The 17,722-nt window shown below is 44.2% G+C and overlaps 3 protein-coding genes across 3 annotated transcripts in view; 2 read left to right on the top strand and 1 right to left on the bottom strand.

Annotated features, from left to right (window-relative positions):
* Nucleotides 1-34: 34 nt before the first annotated feature.
* LOC130128789 (zinc finger and BTB domain-containing protein 12-like) lies at nucleotides 35-6,301 on the top strand. Its single transcript, XM_056298517.1, has 5 exons — nucleotides 35-242; nucleotides 1,691-1,916; nucleotides 2,541-2,735; nucleotides 4,100-4,321; nucleotides 4,628-6,301. Exons 1-5 carry the CDS (start codon nucleotides 136-138, stop codon nucleotides 5,762-5,764), a joined length of 1,887 nt encoding a protein of 628 aa, XP_056154492.1. The 5' UTR covers nucleotides 35-135; the 3' UTR covers nucleotides 5,765-6,301.
* A 1,030-nt stretch (nucleotides 6,302-7,331) lies between these two features.
* Nucleotides 7,332-12,685, bottom strand: nelfe (negative elongation factor complex member E). Its single transcript, XM_056298519.1, has 11 exons — nucleotides 12,547-12,685; nucleotides 12,163-12,258; nucleotides 11,963-12,032; nucleotides 11,671-11,816; nucleotides 11,366-11,440; nucleotides 10,925-10,962; nucleotides 10,571-10,818; nucleotides 9,884-10,028; nucleotides 9,181-9,235; nucleotides 8,537-8,639; nucleotides 7,332-8,418 (listed from the first exon to the last, which is right to left on the bottom strand). The coding sequence occupies exons 2-11, from the start codon at nucleotides 12,235-12,237 to the stop codon at nucleotides 8,345-8,347; spliced, it is 1,029 nt and encodes a 342-aa protein (XP_056154494.1). The 5' UTR covers nucleotides 12,238-12,258; nucleotides 12,547-12,685; the 3' UTR covers nucleotides 7,332-8,344.
* Nucleotides 12,686-15,656: 2,971 nt separating this feature from the next.
* The window catches only part of skic2 (SKI2 subunit of superkiller complex), a 40,075-nt gene continuing 38,009 nt past the window's right edge, over nucleotides 15,657-17,722 (top strand). The window contains exons 1-2 of the mRNA XM_056298455.1: nucleotides 15,657-15,705; nucleotides 16,595-16,716. Of these exons, the coding sequence (XP_056154430.1) occupies nucleotides 15,693-15,705; nucleotides 16,595-16,716 (135 nt within the window). The 5' untranslated portion in view covers nucleotides 15,657-15,692. The remainder of the gene's footprint in view (nucleotides 15,706-16,594; nucleotides 16,717-17,722) is intronic.

Raw genomic sequence — 17,722 nt, 5'->3', positions numbered from 1 at the left:
TCAGTCAACCGAGGGGTTCGTCATCTCACAAAAACTGACGCAGGGGCAGTTGATGTGCGCGTTGGCAGGATTTTTTTAAACGCGTTGACACGGGAAGGCAGAGAGTAAACACGCCGGGGCGGAGGTAAACCGCAGATGAGCAGCTACGGCGACGGATACATACAGTCTAGAAATCTAACCTGCTCTTTAAAAACCCGAGAAAGACAAGTTAGCTACGCAACAGGAGAAAGAGGAAAATACCGGTGAGTGAAATGTTAACTGCTGATCAACCGCCGAGCTGGCCTACACAAGTTGTGAGACGCCTGGGTCATTCAAGCTATTGTTTGTTCATCTGCTGGCCTGACCTAGAAGACAGTTAGCTAATATTAGCTTGTGTTTTTCTGAGCAGTGCAGACATGGCTCACATATGCCAAACCGCCATCTCGTATCTACCAAACTCAAGTTTCCTCCAGCACGCTCGCCTCCAGCCGTAGTCTCCTGTGTCCATCTCACAGACCAGACGTTACTCTTAAGCGACTTGGAGAGCTGCTTGTTTCATACCGGCACAGAGAGACATGACCATATTACTCATGTGCTTGCCTACACTGGCTCTGTCTTATATTTCGAATTGATTGTAAAATTTTATTCCTCACTTGTAAGTCTTTAAGTGGTCTTGTTCCTACATACATTTCTGATTTATTGACATGGTATGGACGGCACGGTGGCGCAGTGGTTAGCCCGGTCGCCTTACAGCAAGAAGGTTCTGAGTTCGAGCCCCGGGGTAGTCCAACTTTGGGGGTCGTCCCGGGTTGTCCTCGGTATGGAGTTTGGCTGTTCTCCCCGTGTCTGCGTGGGTTTCCTCCGGGTGCTCCGGTTTCCTCCCACAGTCCAAAGACATGTAGGTCAGGTGGATCGGCATTACTAAAATTGTCCCTAGGTGTGTGTGTCTGTGTGTGTGTCTCGGCCCTGTGATGGCCTGGCGGCCTGTCCAGGGTGCCTCCCCGCCTGCCGCCTAATGACAGGTGGGATAGGCTCCAGCATCCCCGCGACCCTGAGAGCAGGATAAGCGGTTTGGATAATGGGTGGATGGATGACCTAGTGTGCTCATTAAGATCCGCAGATGGAGCCCTGCTGGCTATTCTCAGGTCTCGCGTTTGTTGTAAAGGGTTATAATGGCCCTCTTTTCCTGTTGAACTAAGACAGTCTTAAAATCTCGTCTTATTTTTTATGAAAGTTTTTACAAATGTTTGATATTTGTATTTATTTATTTATACTGTTGTTATTTTTACTTATTTGGTCTTGCTCTTATTTTTGTCTTGTCTGGTTTTATTTCTTTGTAAAGCACTTTGTAACATTGTTTTAGAAAAGTGCTATATAAATAAAGTTATTATTTATTGCTAGCCCACCAACCTTTGCTCGTGTCCAACCTTTCATAGTGGGCACGCTTGGTTACAAGTTACTGTGAGTGAAGGAGGCTGATGTGATCACATTGTGAACTCAATGCTGATACAAGGACTGCATTCTCCCTTTTTTTTTTAAATAAACATATTAATGGTAGGACTATGTAATGATTAATAGTGCATTGATGGATGGATGGATGAAGAGAATACTGTGGACATATCCACAAGTGATGTACTAACAGACTTGAATGCATGTTTACTTGTTCCTGAGTCATTGGTTTTCTTATTCCTCTATACCCAACACACCCAAGACCTTCTCCAACCCAGGAAAAAATGGAGCCCCTGCTTTTCCGGTTGCCTGGCCATGGGGACACAACACTGAAGCACATGAATTTTTTGAGGTCCCGCCAGAATTTCTGTGACATTACCATTGTGGCCAGTGAAAACAAAACATTCAGGGGCCATAAAGTGGTGCTGGCTGCTTGCTCCCCTTTTCTGAGGGACCAGTTCCTCCTGAACCCCTCCTCAAAGTTACAGGTGCGTAAACCACAACACACACATACACGCACAGCCCCATTCCACCCCTCCCATTGGCCCAGCCTCTGGCTTCTGTATAATGCATTAGCTAACAGATCTCTTTGGGATGGTGACAATTCTCATAATGCCTCTCTGTTACTTACAGCCATATTAACAGAAATTCCTACATTTATAAATCTGAGAAATGACTCGCAACCACGCATGTTGAATGGACTAGGCTAAGATCCACACTTCGGTCACTCAGCAGCATATTCCTCATGTTTGTCCATCACGTGTGGCTTGGCAAATTAGGCATTCCTTATACTTGAGACACCACAAGTTTGACAAGACTTGGCTCTTTTATGACAGTGTCATAAAAGTCATTTCCCCTTTTCGCCTGCACAGTTTTCGGTCATTTCTGATAATTATGTCCATTTGTGTGTTCTTGCGCAAGATACTAAATTCCTACCAGCTGCAGCAGTGCCCTGTAGGGGCTAACCCTGTACTCTTTCATCTCCTGTGGAGGAGGGCAAGCAAAACGAATTTCCCAACAGCAATTAAGAAAGTTATACTTTCTTTCACCAATGCCCTTGAAATGTCTGTCAATAAAACAGTTGTCATCATTTTTCTCACATCTTTACCCAGGTATCAGTGCTTCATAGCTCCACGGTGGTGTGTGACCTGCTGCAGTCCTGCTACACAGGTGTGTTAAAATTCAACCCAGAGGAGATAGTCAACTACCTGACAGCTGCCAGCTACCTGCAGATGGAGCATATAGTGGAGAGGTGCCGGAGTGCCCTGAAAAAGTACTTGCAACCAAGGAACCCTAGCCCACCAAGGGTCAGTCTATGTAAAGTGGTGTTGATATTCTGTTGTGTTTGAACATTTGGTATACAGTTCTGTCAAATAGCAATATTATTTTTATGCATCATTTACATTTTTCACTCTGATTTTGGTCATTCTCCTGTAATTGTAGAAATACGTGATGTGTGTGTGTATGTGTGTTGGAGGGGGGGCGCCAACAGCAGAGCTTGTTGCTTCTTCCATTTATTTAGATTTCTAATCAGATATGTATATGTACTGTCCCTAGGTGTGTGTACTGCCCCTCCTATTTGCATAGGAAACTGATTGTTCATTTCGGTTGTTATGCAACCGTATTGTTTATAAGGGTGGAGATACCTGCAGTCAGTTTAGACTGAAGAGGTCACTTAGATGAGTGATGAAACATTTCTCTCAACAAACATCCAGATGAACTGATTCAACCTTCTTTGATTTTCTTACCTGGATTACTGGATTATTGAGCATGCGTAAAGACATTAAGGCTGAGTGTTTCGGCACTTTGCATAGCAATCAGTCCAGATTCAGGCCAACCCTGCCCGTTAAAATCTCATAATCTTTAGCCCCTTAAGTGAAAAATCAAAGTGAAGCTGGCACCTCTTCAATACATGTTAATGGAGTTTTACAAAGCAGGGTATACTCTGCTTTAGAGCTGTACTAAAATGTTTTCCCTCCATCTTTACAATTACTAAATTGTTAAAGTACAAATGCTGTACTTTTCAGCAGAGTTTTGTTCTCTATCCTGTTGTCATTAATATTCATAAAAATTGGGGAAGAGAAAGCTATAGCGATGAAACCAGCTTAGTTTATCTCCTGTGAAACCTAGATAGCAGAAGTCAAATACTGTCCTTAAGCAATAAAGGCATACAGGAATCTGAGGTTTCATAAATCTCAGGTTAATTTTACCTTTCATTGTGTAATCCTGAGATGTAAGATATATTGAAAAGGGTGCATTTAACTTTTCTTAATAGGGCTGAACAATGGGAATAAAATTGTAATTGTGTCTATGAAGTGGTGTCATGCCTCAGCAAGTCCATGATAACAATGTTGATGTCTCTAATTCCTCCTTTATTCCAACACCTTTTACAGCTATGTTGTTTACCACTGCTGGCACCAATTTAAGTGTTAGAGGTAGTCTCTTACTATAAAAAACATAAACATAAATTTACCAAATTAAACAAAAACAACAGATCAGTAGACTTTTTACAGTGCACGTGTTGTTAATGGATCCAAAAAGTAAGATTTTCACTTCATCATTCTTTTACCTTCAGTCTTGATAAGATTGTTGGGCAGCCCATTGCTCTGCAGTCAACTCCTGATATATTATTATAATTGGACCAGTGATGGCCTTCTCTTCTCCTTTACAGATCAAGACAGAGGAAAGCCAGTTGACTCCAGTGATAGTCAGTGGCAGCGCTCAATCTGTCGCCTCCATATCACCCCCCGCAGGCTGTGCCTCCCCCGTGCAGCAACACAGCCCTGCAGCCCCAGTACTCTCCCTGGATGAAAACAATTCTGATGACCACACTGAACAGGCCTGCAGCCAACACAATAGTGATAGCTCTGAGCTAAAAGAGTCATCTGTTCAAGTAAGTGGGTTTGTGTGGGAGAGACTTTGGTCAACAAAAAGAAATGGCATTCAGTCAATAGGTAGCAGTGACTCTTTAAGTACTGAAGATTCACCAATCAACATGTTTTTAAACGAATAAAATTAGCATCTCCGAACATTGCTGGTTGGTAAAATGAGCAAAGGGACCTGCCACCGCAGTGCATTTCACTGCAGATTTCATTGCAAGGACAGCAGCATAGTACGATACCAATATGAACATGATTTATAATGGCTTGTCAGTTAATGCAAAGTCCCACTTTCACCCCAGTCTGGAATAATGTTGCAGGTGAATGCATCAGCTGAGGAGGAGGCCAGAGGGGATGACTATGACATCTTAACAGTTTACATCCCTGAAGAGGAGCAGAGCGCCGGGTGCAGTAAAGATATGGATCAGGAGAGAGCAGGTCCTTCCAGCGGGCCTCAAGAGGCATGTTTTTCAGAGACTGACGTCATCATGTTAAGAGAAGGGGTCAAATTTGATTTGAATCCAACCGAACAAGATCTTGACACCGGCAGCTTCTCCAGGGAGGGTCTCAGCCTGGACGGGTTTCGCACTTTTAAGCGCAAACTCCCAGAGCCTAAAGTCGGCCGGGGGAGAGGGAGGGGAAGGGGTTTCAAGAGGTGGAAGTGGGTCTCGTCACAGGAGAGGAGGTCCACGGGTTCGGCTCACCATCAGGATCTGTGGTCCCTGTCCACTGCTGGGATGGGAGGGGGATTTGGGCTGGACTACAGCCAAGAGAGCCTCAAAGCAGGAAATTACCTCTCAATTGATCTCTCAGCAATGGACTTCAGCATGGGGGAGGCACAGGGAGATGTTTCCCCCATGGCTGCTGGCATAGCCCCATATGCCTTGGAAGAGTCTAGTGGCAATACTGGAGGAGGAGGATCCGGTCTGGGAGCTGTTCCAACGAATGAAGGAGGGGATGAGTCAGTGGCAGTGGTGGGGTCCACCTCCAGTGTGGCAGGTCCGGTCACATGTGAGCACTGTGGAATGACATTTCCCTCTGCCCATTCGCTTGCCATCCACTCTCGCTCTATCCACCTGCTGTACGCTTGCCCCTGCTGCGGCAAGCACTTTCACCACTCTGTCAGCCTCACCCGGCACTTGGCTGTCCACCGAGGGGCCGGCAAGACCCATCAGTGCCCGCTGTGTTACAAGACCTTCACCCAAAAGTCCACACTGATTGACCACATGAACCTGCACAGCGGTGAGCGCCCACACCGCTGTGCATACTGCCACGCCCGCTTCGCCCACAAGCCTGCCCTGCGACGGCACCTCAAGGAGCAACACGGGAAGACCACAGGGCAAAATTCCCTTCATGAACAGGAGGAGAGGGAGAGGGAGCGAGGAGGAGGAGCAGGAGCAGGAAGACAGATAAGGGAGGAAGAGCAAGAACGCCCAATCACTGAGCAGTCATCGTAGGCCACAGATTAAAAAAATAAATAAAATAAAGGCACTGAAATGCCCTAATTGTGTGAACATCCACAGATTTTGCAGCTCGGTTAAAAGCTGTGCAGTGGCAAAATTAGTTCACAGAAAGGTGAAGTCGCATTCTGACACAAGCATTTATATGGACAGTCAGCATATGTAATTTTTCCGCTTTGAGTAAACACTTAAATCTGATTTCTCATGCATCATGTAAACATTTGCATCTCTGTGCATTCACACCAGCAGGCTAAATAATAGTAATGGAGGATGAGGATAACCACTCGTTATTGTACTGATGTGGCTGCGTCCAAAGCTTCATACATGCCTCAAAGTGACGTGGTGAGGCTTGAAATCAAAAAATACGAGTCCTCCATTAAAAGTTGGTTGATCTGATGATCCTCCATTATAATGAGTTAAACTATCAGTCATTTAATGTAAATAAAATGATTGTGTGTAAACTAAATAACTGGATGATTTACATTTCATCCCAAACTGTAAACGGTTTGTTACATTTAAATATTGGTAATTAACCATAAAATTGTATCACATCTCCCTGTTAAGAGGTTCAGAAAAGCTTTTGAGTGCAGCTACTCTTGAGAAATTGATCCTTTTTGACATTTTTAGTTTCGCAGCTCCATGCACCTGTAAAGGGTGCGTGTTTCTGCTTACAGGTGTACACAGCAAACCAGTTATTTCCTCTGATAGAAACAAAACTGGGTGAGAAGGCCTCATAGCTGTTTAGCTATACTCCATCTGCTGGAACATATAGGAGCCGCTAGTGCTTACTACTGTCCCTGTAATGAGAGAGAAGTACAGGATGACGGGGTAGCAAATTAAATTATAAGGGTATGTTGAATGGATGAGCTCAAAAACAAGTAGATGCAATGGACACGCCAACTATCAAATTTATGTAATTTAATGGATCACTCCGCTCACTTTGAAACCAGTGTGACATTTCAGTTCAGCCTTATCAAACTTGCAGGATTGTGGTTGAACCAGTCAGCATAATGGCAAGTGATACCCCGGTCTTAAATAGAGATAAAAAAAATAATTCATAGTTCTGTTCATAGAGTTGACTGGATCAGGAGTCTTTGTTCGAAGCTGCGCTGGGACTTCTCTCTGGTGATGCTTTCCTCTTTGAGTGAGGCCTGCTGAGCAGCTCTGTGTTTTCTGGTCTGGGAGAGGGATGCAGTCGGGGAAATAGGTCCAAGCTCTTTACCTTACAGATGGAACTTAGCGTCTCCTACAATGACTATAACCTCAAGGTTGGAAAAGTTGACAGAATATTCCTAATCCCAGGGCTCGCTGAGTAAATGTGGTTGGTGGTAAGTAAATGAATAGCACTCCTTTACCTTCTATGCTGTTTTCTCCTGAGTAAAATAAAGATGAAAAATGGACATGCTAATACACATACACAACATTCAAATGGCCTCTTCTGCTGATCCATAGTCTCCTCTCAGGAGGAAGTTTTATTTTCAGCTATACTTGTTACGTTTATGTTTTGAACTAAGTTTGAAGCCCTACTAAACTGAGCTGTTGGATAGCAGTCTTGGAAAATAAGTTTGTAGGTAAGTGGTTTGAAAGTGATTGCTTTGTATCAAAGGGGTAATTAGGGAACGTGTACACTGAGTCTATATGGATAACAGTTATATTTACTCATTTGCCAGACACTTTTGGAAGTGACCTACATGACTCTGCAATTAGTAGATAAATTCAACTGTTACCAAGTGGCATCGTAGAATACTACACAGCAATCATATCATCCATCCATTATCCAAGCCACTTACTCCAACTGGGGTCGTGGGATGCTGGCGCCTAGCAGGGAGACACCCTGGACAAGCTGCCAGTCCATCACAGGGCTACAGGCCCTCATATCATAATCATAGTACTGCTATATGAAGTAGTAGTACAGCTACACAAAAAAACATATCGCAGCCAAGATTACAAGTCATGTTGAGTCATTGGGTCTGCCTTAGATCATCAAGGGTAAATAAAAGTACAAAGTACATTTACATTGCTGCCTAGGAAGGTGGGGGTGAAGTGTGTTGCCCATGGGCACAATGGCTGCATCTGAGAAACAGTCAACAATTACAGGTCAGTAAACAAGTTATTTACTAAAAAAAAAAAAAAAACTTGTTTAATATGAACCAAAACAATATGGTTTGGGCGGCACAATGGTTAGCGCGGTCGCTTCACAGCAAGAAGGTCCAGGGTTCGAGCCCTGGGGTAGTCCAACCTTGGTGGGCCATCCCAGGTCATCCTCTGTGTGGAGTTTGCATGTTCTCCCTGTGTCTGCGTGGGTTTCCTCCCACAGTCCAAAGACATGTAAGTCAGGTGAATTGGTACTAAATTGTCCCTAGGAATGAATGGGTGCATGTGTGTGTGTGTGTGTGTGTGTGTGAGTGGGCCCTGTGATGGCCTGGCGGCCTGTCCAGGGTGTCTCCCTGCCTGCCACCCAATGACTGCCGGAATAGGCTCCAGCATCCCTGCGACCCTGAGAGCAGGATAAGCGGTTAAGACAATGGATGGATGGATTGACAATACAGTTTTCCATGGAGTTTAGCATTTATGTTCTCAGAGGAAATCATCATTGTATACAACTTGGTTCCGTTTGTCCCTGTAGGAGCCTTTGGTGCTGTTCTGCACAGCTGTGAAGAGAGATGAGTGAAAGTTACTCTACTGTGTGCATGTGTTTGAGAAAGATATCAATGTCAGAACAGCAGTAGAGTTGAATTTTTGTTTTTTTATATGGAGTTTTATATTTACCCAAAGAAGCCCAGAGAGATTTGCCAGTGGCTGCATCCAGCAGGGGCTGCTTCCTGGCGATGCTGACTTTGATGTGGACATCTCCCACAGTGCTTCCATTCAACTGTGAGAAAACAGCATGAGAAAATCAGATGCCTTGATCAAAAATGTGCTCAGAGTCTGTATCAGTGTTTCTAAGTTGGGGACACTGAACCCAAAATAATCCTTGAGAGGGTGTAAAGGGGATCCTGGACATATAATTATTAAAGAAATTTCCATTTTATGGAACAAGCTTATCTACAGGTTGCTGTAGATAGAAAAGGAAACGTCCAACAGCAGGAGTCAGCTCTGACAGCTCAGCTTATGTTATATGCATGTACTCATTGCAAGACAATTGAAGCAAAGAAAGCATCAGCAAGAAGCACAGAACCGCCTATTGTCTCTGGATGAATGGAAATGTAGGCTACCACAATCAACACCCTATAAGAACTGGGATGTTGGAGACTATGACCTTAAGCAATTAATATTAGCACGTCTTTTTGGTGCCTCCATGTCTGACCCCAAGCACAGGAAAAAGTGTGAAAACCCAGTCTGAATTACACAGGATATGTGATATACTGATGGAAAAGACAGATCAAACCATCTAGGCAGGAGATGGTACCAACCTCAGCCACAGCCTGGTCTGCAGACTCCATCTTCTCGAAGGTTATGAATGCACAGCTACAGAGACAGTTCAGCATTCAAAAAGTAGAATACAAAAAGCAGGGAACAACATTGCATACATGCCATGTAATGGTTAAGGTAGTCAATACAACGTTTTTGTATAGTGGTAGTAGTAATAAACTCAATAAGAACAGCATTAAGCGATCACCAATATCTCATCTAACATTACCATCCCTTGTTCTATTTATGCAAGCACTTAGGTAGAAAGCTAGTTGCTTGGATGTTAGGGAAAAGACAATGAGTGAGATGGGTGATACTGGGCAAATCATTGGAGTGACCAAGTGGGCCCATCACAAAGATTTAGTTCATTTAGGTCCCCCACATATCTAGGGTCTCAGAAGTAAAGTCAGGCATCCTGGAACCACCCCCTTCTACATGCACGTTCAGCACTGATCAGAACTGTACCCATCTACAATACCATGCATCTTAATGTAGGCCTATTGTGTTTTTTGTTTACTTTGTTTCAATCATTATCATTCAACAACCCCTGCTGATATTTACTAGTCATATGCTTCAGGAAAGCAGAAATAATACTTATTCTACCTTTAAATATGCAACACAATTATACAAAGAGGGGGAAACGGCATGGAACTGTCTACTTCTAGCAAGCTATTGCCACCAATATGATATGAAACGTTTCTGTACTTGCGCGGATTGTCCATTGAGAGGTCAATGATGTTGCCATGCTGAGAGAAGGCAGAACGCAGGCTGTCCTCCACAAGCCCAGAGCCATATACATAGACCGTATTTCCCTTGCGCACTCCTCTCCGTTCTGGGTATGAGTCTGATCCTTAGGGGACAGAGACAGAATAAATATCTTTACTGATTTAGTTTTACACATTCGCACCAGGTTAATGCCAACTACAAGCACAATCTTTCACCAATGGTCTTTGAGCTGCTCTATAGAAGCCGTATTAATTTCATTAATGGAAATGCACCCCCCCCCTTTTGAAACGAAAAAGATAGCTAAATTAAAACTCACCTCCGTTAACTAAACTAGAATGAAATGTAACATCATTAGAAAGTTTTTTTTGCTTACAATGGTGTTTGTCAATGTAGAAAAATATCTTTTTAACTTTTAGCCAAAAAGTTAAAAGCTATTTTACAATAAATAGCGGATTAAAAATGAGCTACATAATACCTGCCTGGCCATCTTTTTTTTTTTTTTAATCCTGGTGTGAGGTAAAGGTGAATCTTCATTTAGTTATCAGCTTATTTTTGAAAAAAGGGTGTTGATAAACTTTATTCTGTTGCACTTCTGGAGATTATTAGCAAAGAAAGGTGCAGGGAGGGCAGTGGTTACCTGCTTAAATGATCAATGTGGCTACTCACGTCTGAAAGGTCCATCTCTGTCTCTGTCCCGATCCCTGTCTCTGCTTCGGTCCCTCTCTCGATCACGATCTCTGTCCCTTTCTCTTTCTCTGTCTCTCCCTCTGTCGCGATCTCTGTCTCTATCTCTGTCTCTATCTCTGTCCCTATCCCTGTCCGCATCTCGATCACGGTCTCTGTCCATTTCACGGCTGGATGTCGTTCCCCCTCCATCATCCTCGTCCCGAGATCGGTCACCTGGGCTGACAAAGCTGCAGTGCAGAAGAAGCAGAGGATGTTATACCCATAGATACAAAGAGTCAGTGTATCAATCAATTGGGATCTTCTCAATTATTCGTTGTGGCTTTTAAACATTACCTCTCATGCAGGAATTTTCTGTGGGCTCTCTTTCTAGACTAGAGGAAGCATAAAACTGTATTAACAACTGTCTCAGATGAATTTTCTGTTTTTTTTGTTCTTCCAACAATTTTGTGCATGCAGTAATTATGTATCCATAATGCAAGCTCCAACCGCAAGTTCATTAAAACAAATTCAAGTTCTCATGTTTCACAGGGACATACACTTGCTCAGCACCAGCAGATAAGACTCCACTTTTTGTCCCCACTACCTAGGTCTTTGGCTGTACTATACAGTATTCACTTTCTGTGTGTTCATGTGTTTAATGTACCAAATATGTTTTCAATTTGTTAAGAGTATGAGATTTTTTTTGTCTTGATGCATCTTAGACACTCATTAAGACACACAAAACTCATAAGAATGCGGGAAAAAAAATTGTATATTGTTTCATCTCACACATACCTCAGGCTGGTCTTCATCTGTTGACACACTCCTCTGGAATGGTAAGAAAGTTGGGACAGGGCCTTTTTCAGGGTCCTGGAAAGGATAAATGGCAAAGTAAACCCAAAATGAGAGCTCAGCTGAACAACCAGACAAACATGAAAAAATTAAAGAGATTCCTGTTTGGCCGAATATACTCCATTATGCCCCACTGGAAATTCTTATGGTATTGTGAATGTACACCTCATTCAATTACTTGACTCCGTGTCCCTTGCCTGCCAGCATTAAGATAAACCCACAACACTGCATACTGAATAATGTCTTACCTTGAGTTTAATCTCTAGAGTTCGTGAGCGTTTAAAGCCAGAGTTCTTGTTTTCTGACTTGATGGCACTAATGGCCCCTGACTTGATCAGCATCTTTGCCTGCTCCGTTGCTGTTGCCGTGTCAACCACAGGCTGATCTGACAGCGCTGTCAATGAGAATGGCATAAAGTAATAAACTAGTAATATGTCGTTAAAGTTAGCCCCGTAGGTACATAATCTGGCTTCTAAAATGGGTTAAGATTCTGTAAAATGCTAGCTATATCGTTGCTTTAACGGTGGGGTGTACACTTACTGCGCTTCAAGCCACTCTGGTTGGTCTGACTGGTTGAACTCTGCTTTTTTAGTGCCAGCAGGGCCTTTTTCTGGGAATAAAAAAAATGACGATGGGAACAATGCAATGGACAGATGCTGCACATTAATATTATTAATTATGGTACTGACTGAGCCTAGACTCATGAGAGAAGACAGTGTGACAGTGAGCCTCAACGTTACTTTTTTCTTGAGTTTGGCATATTTCTTTTGCAGGGACTCCTCTTCTTCTGTCAAGGAGCTTGGAAACATCACCATATCGGCAACCGAAACTCTAAGCTGTAGTTTTTGGAGGAAATTTTACGTACCGTTTAGGAAAAAAGGTTATCATAGGTTCAGTTGTAATTCAAAAAAGCAAAACAATCAGTCGTTACCGCAATAAGCCATCACATCGAGCGCACTTTAGGCTCTGCACTATACCGGGTAGCTAGCTACTGCCACAACAAACGACCTCGGCATGGATTTAGCGAATTTAACAAAGTAAGTAAAGCACTTACCACTGTATACGTTTAGTCAAACATTAGCTTAGCCTACTGTCAGAACAAAAATATGGAAAGATGTACGTACCTGCTCCCGCTGCAACTCAACTACCCCTTTTTCCTCCCTTCTTCTTCTTCTGCTGCTGCTTCTTCTTCTTGGCTTTTATGGGCGGCTGGCATCCGAGATATTGCATCGATATCGCCACCTACTGAAACGTAAACTTTCTCTTCTTCCTGCTTTTTTTTTTAACGGCGGTTGACACTCCGCTTTAATGCGCAATCAAGGGAGTGCCCCCTATGGGACAGATACCTCCCAACATGCCACCTATGCCACCTGGTAGAATGCCGGGCCTGCAATGGGACAGGCCTCATTGGATGCTAATAATGGCCCAAGCCAAGCACCGCCTTATCCAGGTGTTCAACCCTCACGGATGCCTCCACCCTTTATGGGACTACCAGGAATACCACCTCCTTTCCCTCCTATGGAAATGCCCTCTTTGGGACAGAGACCTCCCAACATAACATCTATGCCACCTAGTATGATGCCCCCTGGTATGATGCCACCAATGGGTGGATCTCCAATGGGACAGAGAGATTTTGGTGACAAACATGTGCTCAGTGAGAGGAGAAGAAATTATTCCTGTGCAGAGGGTCCCACAACCCAGTCAGAGGCTATCGAGCTCATTGGATTTGATGACAAGATCCTGGAACATGATAAGTGCAAGTCTAAGCAGTCAAGGAAGAGGATGGAATCTGTGAAAGAAGCAGTGGAATGTAATTGTGGTCAGGCTGAGGAGCCGCATGTGGCCATAGACTCATCAGCAGATCAAGGGATTCCACACCCCGAGCTTCTCCCAGAGCAGTCAAGTGGAGCTTTTGACTTCAACGAGTTTTTAAATCTGGAGAGGACTATGCCAGGACTGGCTTCGATTATACAGCATGCTTTTGAGGGAGGCCCTTTAACAGCCAGCAGCCATTCCATCAGCCTGAGGTCTACTCCACATGAAGAGCTGGAAAGACTAGCAGGTTTGGTCAAACTGTCTGATCTAAAAGGAAGTCCTGTTCCTTGGAAAGCGGGGCCAGCAGATGCTCTGATGACACACAGAGACCTCCCAGAAGAGGGAGCGGTGGAGCTTATAAGGAGGAGATCCAAAAAGACCTCAGGAGATGGGGGACAGGTCAAGGTCAAAGGGCGGAGACAAAGGGACTTTGACTTCAAAGGGCGGAGACAAAGGGACTTTGACTTCAAAGGGCGGAGACAAAGGGACTTTGACTTCAAAGGGCGGAGACAAAGGGACTTTGACCCCATGACGGTTGAGAAAGAACTGGAGGGCAAGCAGAGAATTCCCATCCAGCAGGATCTGAGAGCGAAGTCTGGTCTGACTGACAGTGTCTGGACTCAGAACCAACAGAAGCTTCTGGAGCTGGCACTGCAGCAGTATACCCGTGGTACTACCAAGCGCTGGAATCGCATTGCCAAGGTTGTTCCTGGCAAGAGCAAGGAGGAGTGTATGAGCTGTTAGAAACTGTTGGCAGAATTGGTGCAGAAGAGGAAACAGATGAAAAGCTGACTTCTGGTTTTCATGTTTGGGTGGCAACCCAGCTGACTGTTCATAATGTTGACGGAACTTGAGTCAATCATATTTCCATCCAGCTTTCACTTCAGAGGAAGTTATGAAAGCTGCTATGGTTGTAAAAATCACTGTTCACCTGGTTAGGTGTGTGTTCGTTAAGTGAAACCGAGAAAGTATTATAAAAGAAACAAACACCTAAGTTAAGTGTAGTATGACCTCTGAGGCAACTCCAGTCCTTCATAGCATCATGTGCCTTAGCTCCACCATAAAGCATAATAATGATAATAATTATAAATCAATCTTATATAGCGCTTTTCTAATACTCAAAGTCACTTTACAATAAACGGGGCGAAACAAGACGACAGATAAACATAACACAGACATACAGGGGTGGATGGGTAGGGGGGTTACGAGAGGGAGAAGCGGCAGTCACACACGACGCCAGCAGTACTCTCCGACTTGGACAGATACAAAAGGGAAAGACGCATGCTATCCAATAATCTCTGAAAAATCCTGTTTAAACTTTTGGCTTTTTCGTTTACAGTTCATTTCTGTTAAAAATGTAGTTTAAAATGATAAAATAAACAGTTATTTATCCATCCCATCCATTATCCAAACTGCTTATCCTATTCTCGGGGTCGCGGGGATGCTGGAGCCTATCCCAGCAGTCACTGGGCGGAAGGCGGGGAGACACCCTGGACAGGCCACCAGACCATCACAGAGAAGTTATTTCATTTCTGTTAAAAAAAATAAATTAAAAAAAAAGTGGTTTAGTGCAGTTGCCTCACAGCAAGAAGGGCCTGGATTCCAGCCCTGGGGTAGTCCACCAACCTTGGGGAGAATATGCAAACTCCTCTGTGTGGAATTTGCATGTTCTCCCCGTGTCTGCGTGGGTTTCCTCCGGGTGCTGCGGTTTCCTCCCACAGCCCAAAGACATGCAGGTCAGGTGAATCAGCCGTATTAAATTGTCCCCACATGTGTGTGTGTGTGTGTGTGGGGGGGGGGGGGGGGGTGTGATGGCCTGGCAGCCTGTCCAGGGCGTCTCCTTGCCTGCCGACCAATGACTGCTGGGATAGGCTCCAGCATCCCCGCGACCTTGAGAGCAGGATAAGCGGTTTGGGTAATGGATACAAAGAAAGAAAGAAAGAAAGAAAAGCTTTAATGTGTTAATGTGTAATACAGCCACCTACTACTCAGGAGTATGCTCAGGGTACTGCGGAAGATAGAGCTGTGTTTTCCTGTACTTTCCCACTATATTTTAAGTCTAGAGACCACGAAAGCAACATTATTCCCATGCTAGTTTAACCCTCATTTGTTTTACTTTAGACCCCAGCTACTAATGTTCATAATTTATCGATTTCTCATCAACTCCCAAAACGCAACGATAAACATGGGCGCATGAAGATGACGTATTAGTTCGTCGGGGGCGTTTCTTCTGCTTGCAACGGGATTCACCAAACATAAAAGTAGGGTACAGCCGCAATGTGATCATACATATCCGTACAACTTCAAGCACGCACAAATCAACATCCGGTCGGTTTCGCCAGCGCTATTTTTTACAACGTAGCGTGCTAAATGACCTCACTTCCGCTTGTCAAACACGCAACTTCCGTGGCGACGCTTCTTGGCAACTTTTGAGTTTTCATTATTGAGAGGAGAGATGGAGAGAACAGGTGAGAAATACATCGCTCAATACAATGTAGTGTATTTAAAAACAGCCCAAATAATGCGTGCACTCTTAAGTATGATACTGTTTATTGCTCCGCGGGTAATAATCATCATACACTCAATTTAACACTGTTTTGCAGCTTTGGTGATGATGTGGCTTGTGCCGGGCTAAAGCCAGCTCGCTGTCAGTTGCTTCTCCATTCATCAGCTTTCAGTTATGCGTTATATCGTCAACCTAGTTTAATTAGTTATTGGTTTCTGGTTGTAGTAGCAGTTTTGTCATACTCATATTGCATTGCGGATCTCGCAAAAAAATAAGGGGATTTACCTAACCTTTCCCCCCGAGTGTAATCTATAAAATCTTATTGATCACATTTAAAGCACTGCATGAGCTTGCCCCCAGTTACATTTCTGATCTTCTCATTCCACTTCCCGACCACTTCGATCCTCAAACCTCGGTTTTTTTAATCCATCCCCAACTCCCAACTGCAAAACAAACAGTGACCGTGCCTTTGCAGTTTTAGCCCCAAGCGCTTGGAATAATCTTCCCCAATCCATTAAATTTGCCGAATCTTTGGACTGTTTTAAGCGGCTTCCAAAAACCCATCTTTTTAGGCAAGCCTTTTTATTGATCCCCATCCCTGCCTTCTGTTTTTGTTCGTTTTTAGCTTGGTCTGTTACTCCCTGTGCCATGTTTTATATTCATTCAATTTATTTCATGTATTTACTCGTATTTTTCTGATTGAGTGTAAAGCACTTTGTAACTGGTGTTTTTAAAAGTGCTATATAAATAAAACTTTACTCATTTACTTACTTGCTGTGGGTTGAAATGGGTAAATGTGTGTACTGAGTCCGATCATGGCTTTTGTTTTTTTTTCTCTAACCAACCTATAGAATTGTCCCCTGTGGGCCCCACTGACCTGCCTCTCTCTCTGCTGGAACTTGGCTGCTCCGGCCGATTTGAGCTCATCACACATCCTCTGCCTAAGGGGCAGCCACTCCCTCCTCAGAGTACGGTGAGTACAACAGGATGGCTATGAGTCCTTTGAAGTATATCTGCCACATCTACTACTACTACTACTTTTGGCTGCTCCCGTTAGGGGTCACCACAGCGGATCATCTGTTTCCATCTCTTCCTGTCCTCTGCATCTTCCTTTGTCATGCCAGCCACTTGCATGTCTTCCCTCACCACATCCATAAACGTCCTCTTTGGCCTTCCTCTTTTCCTCTTGTCTGGCAGCTTCACCTTCAGCATCCTTCTCCCAATATGCCCAGCATCTCTCCTCCACCAACACATGTCCAAACCATCTCAATCTTGCCTCTCTTACTTTATCTCCAAACTGTCCAACCTGAGCTCTCCCTCTAATATACTGTAATCTTGTCCTTCTTCGTCACGCCCAACATAAATCTTAGCATCTTCAACTCTGCCACCTCCAGCTCTGCCTCCTGTCTTTTTCTTCCTGTCAGTGCCACCGTCTCCAAACCATACAACATAGCTGGTCTCACTACTATCTTGTAAACCTTCCCTTTAATTGTTGCGGGTACCCTTCTGTCGCAAATCACTCCTGATACTCTTCTCTATGCACTCCACCCTTCCTGCACTCTTTTTCTCATCGCTCTTCCACACTCTCCGTTATTTTGAAGAGTTGACTCCAATCCTCTACCTTCGCCACCTCGACTCTTTGCATCCTCACCATTCAGCTGTTCTCCCTCTCATTCAGGCATATGTATTCCATCTTGCTCCTACTGACTTTCATTCCTCTTCTCTCCAGTGCATACCTCCCCCTCTCCAGGCTCTCCTCAACCTGTTCCCAACTCTCACTACAGATCACAATGTCATCCGCGAAAATCATAGTTCACGAAGATTCCTGCCTGATCTCGTCCGTCAACCTGCCCATCACCATTGCAAACAAGAAAGGGCTCAGAGCCACCTCCACCTTGAACCCATCCATCATTCCTACCACACACCTCACCACTGTCACACTGCCCTCATACATATCCTGCACCACTCCTACATACACT

This window comes from Lampris incognitus, chromosome 18, assembly GCF_029633865.1.
Source record: "Lampris incognitus isolate fLamInc1 chromosome 18, fLamInc1.hap2, whole genome shotgun sequence".
Classification (NCBI taxonomy): domain Eukaryota; kingdom Metazoa; phylum Chordata; class Actinopteri; order Lampriformes; family Lampridae; genus Lampris; species Lampris incognitus.
This window is presented reverse-complemented; position numbering and strand designations above follow the sequence as displayed.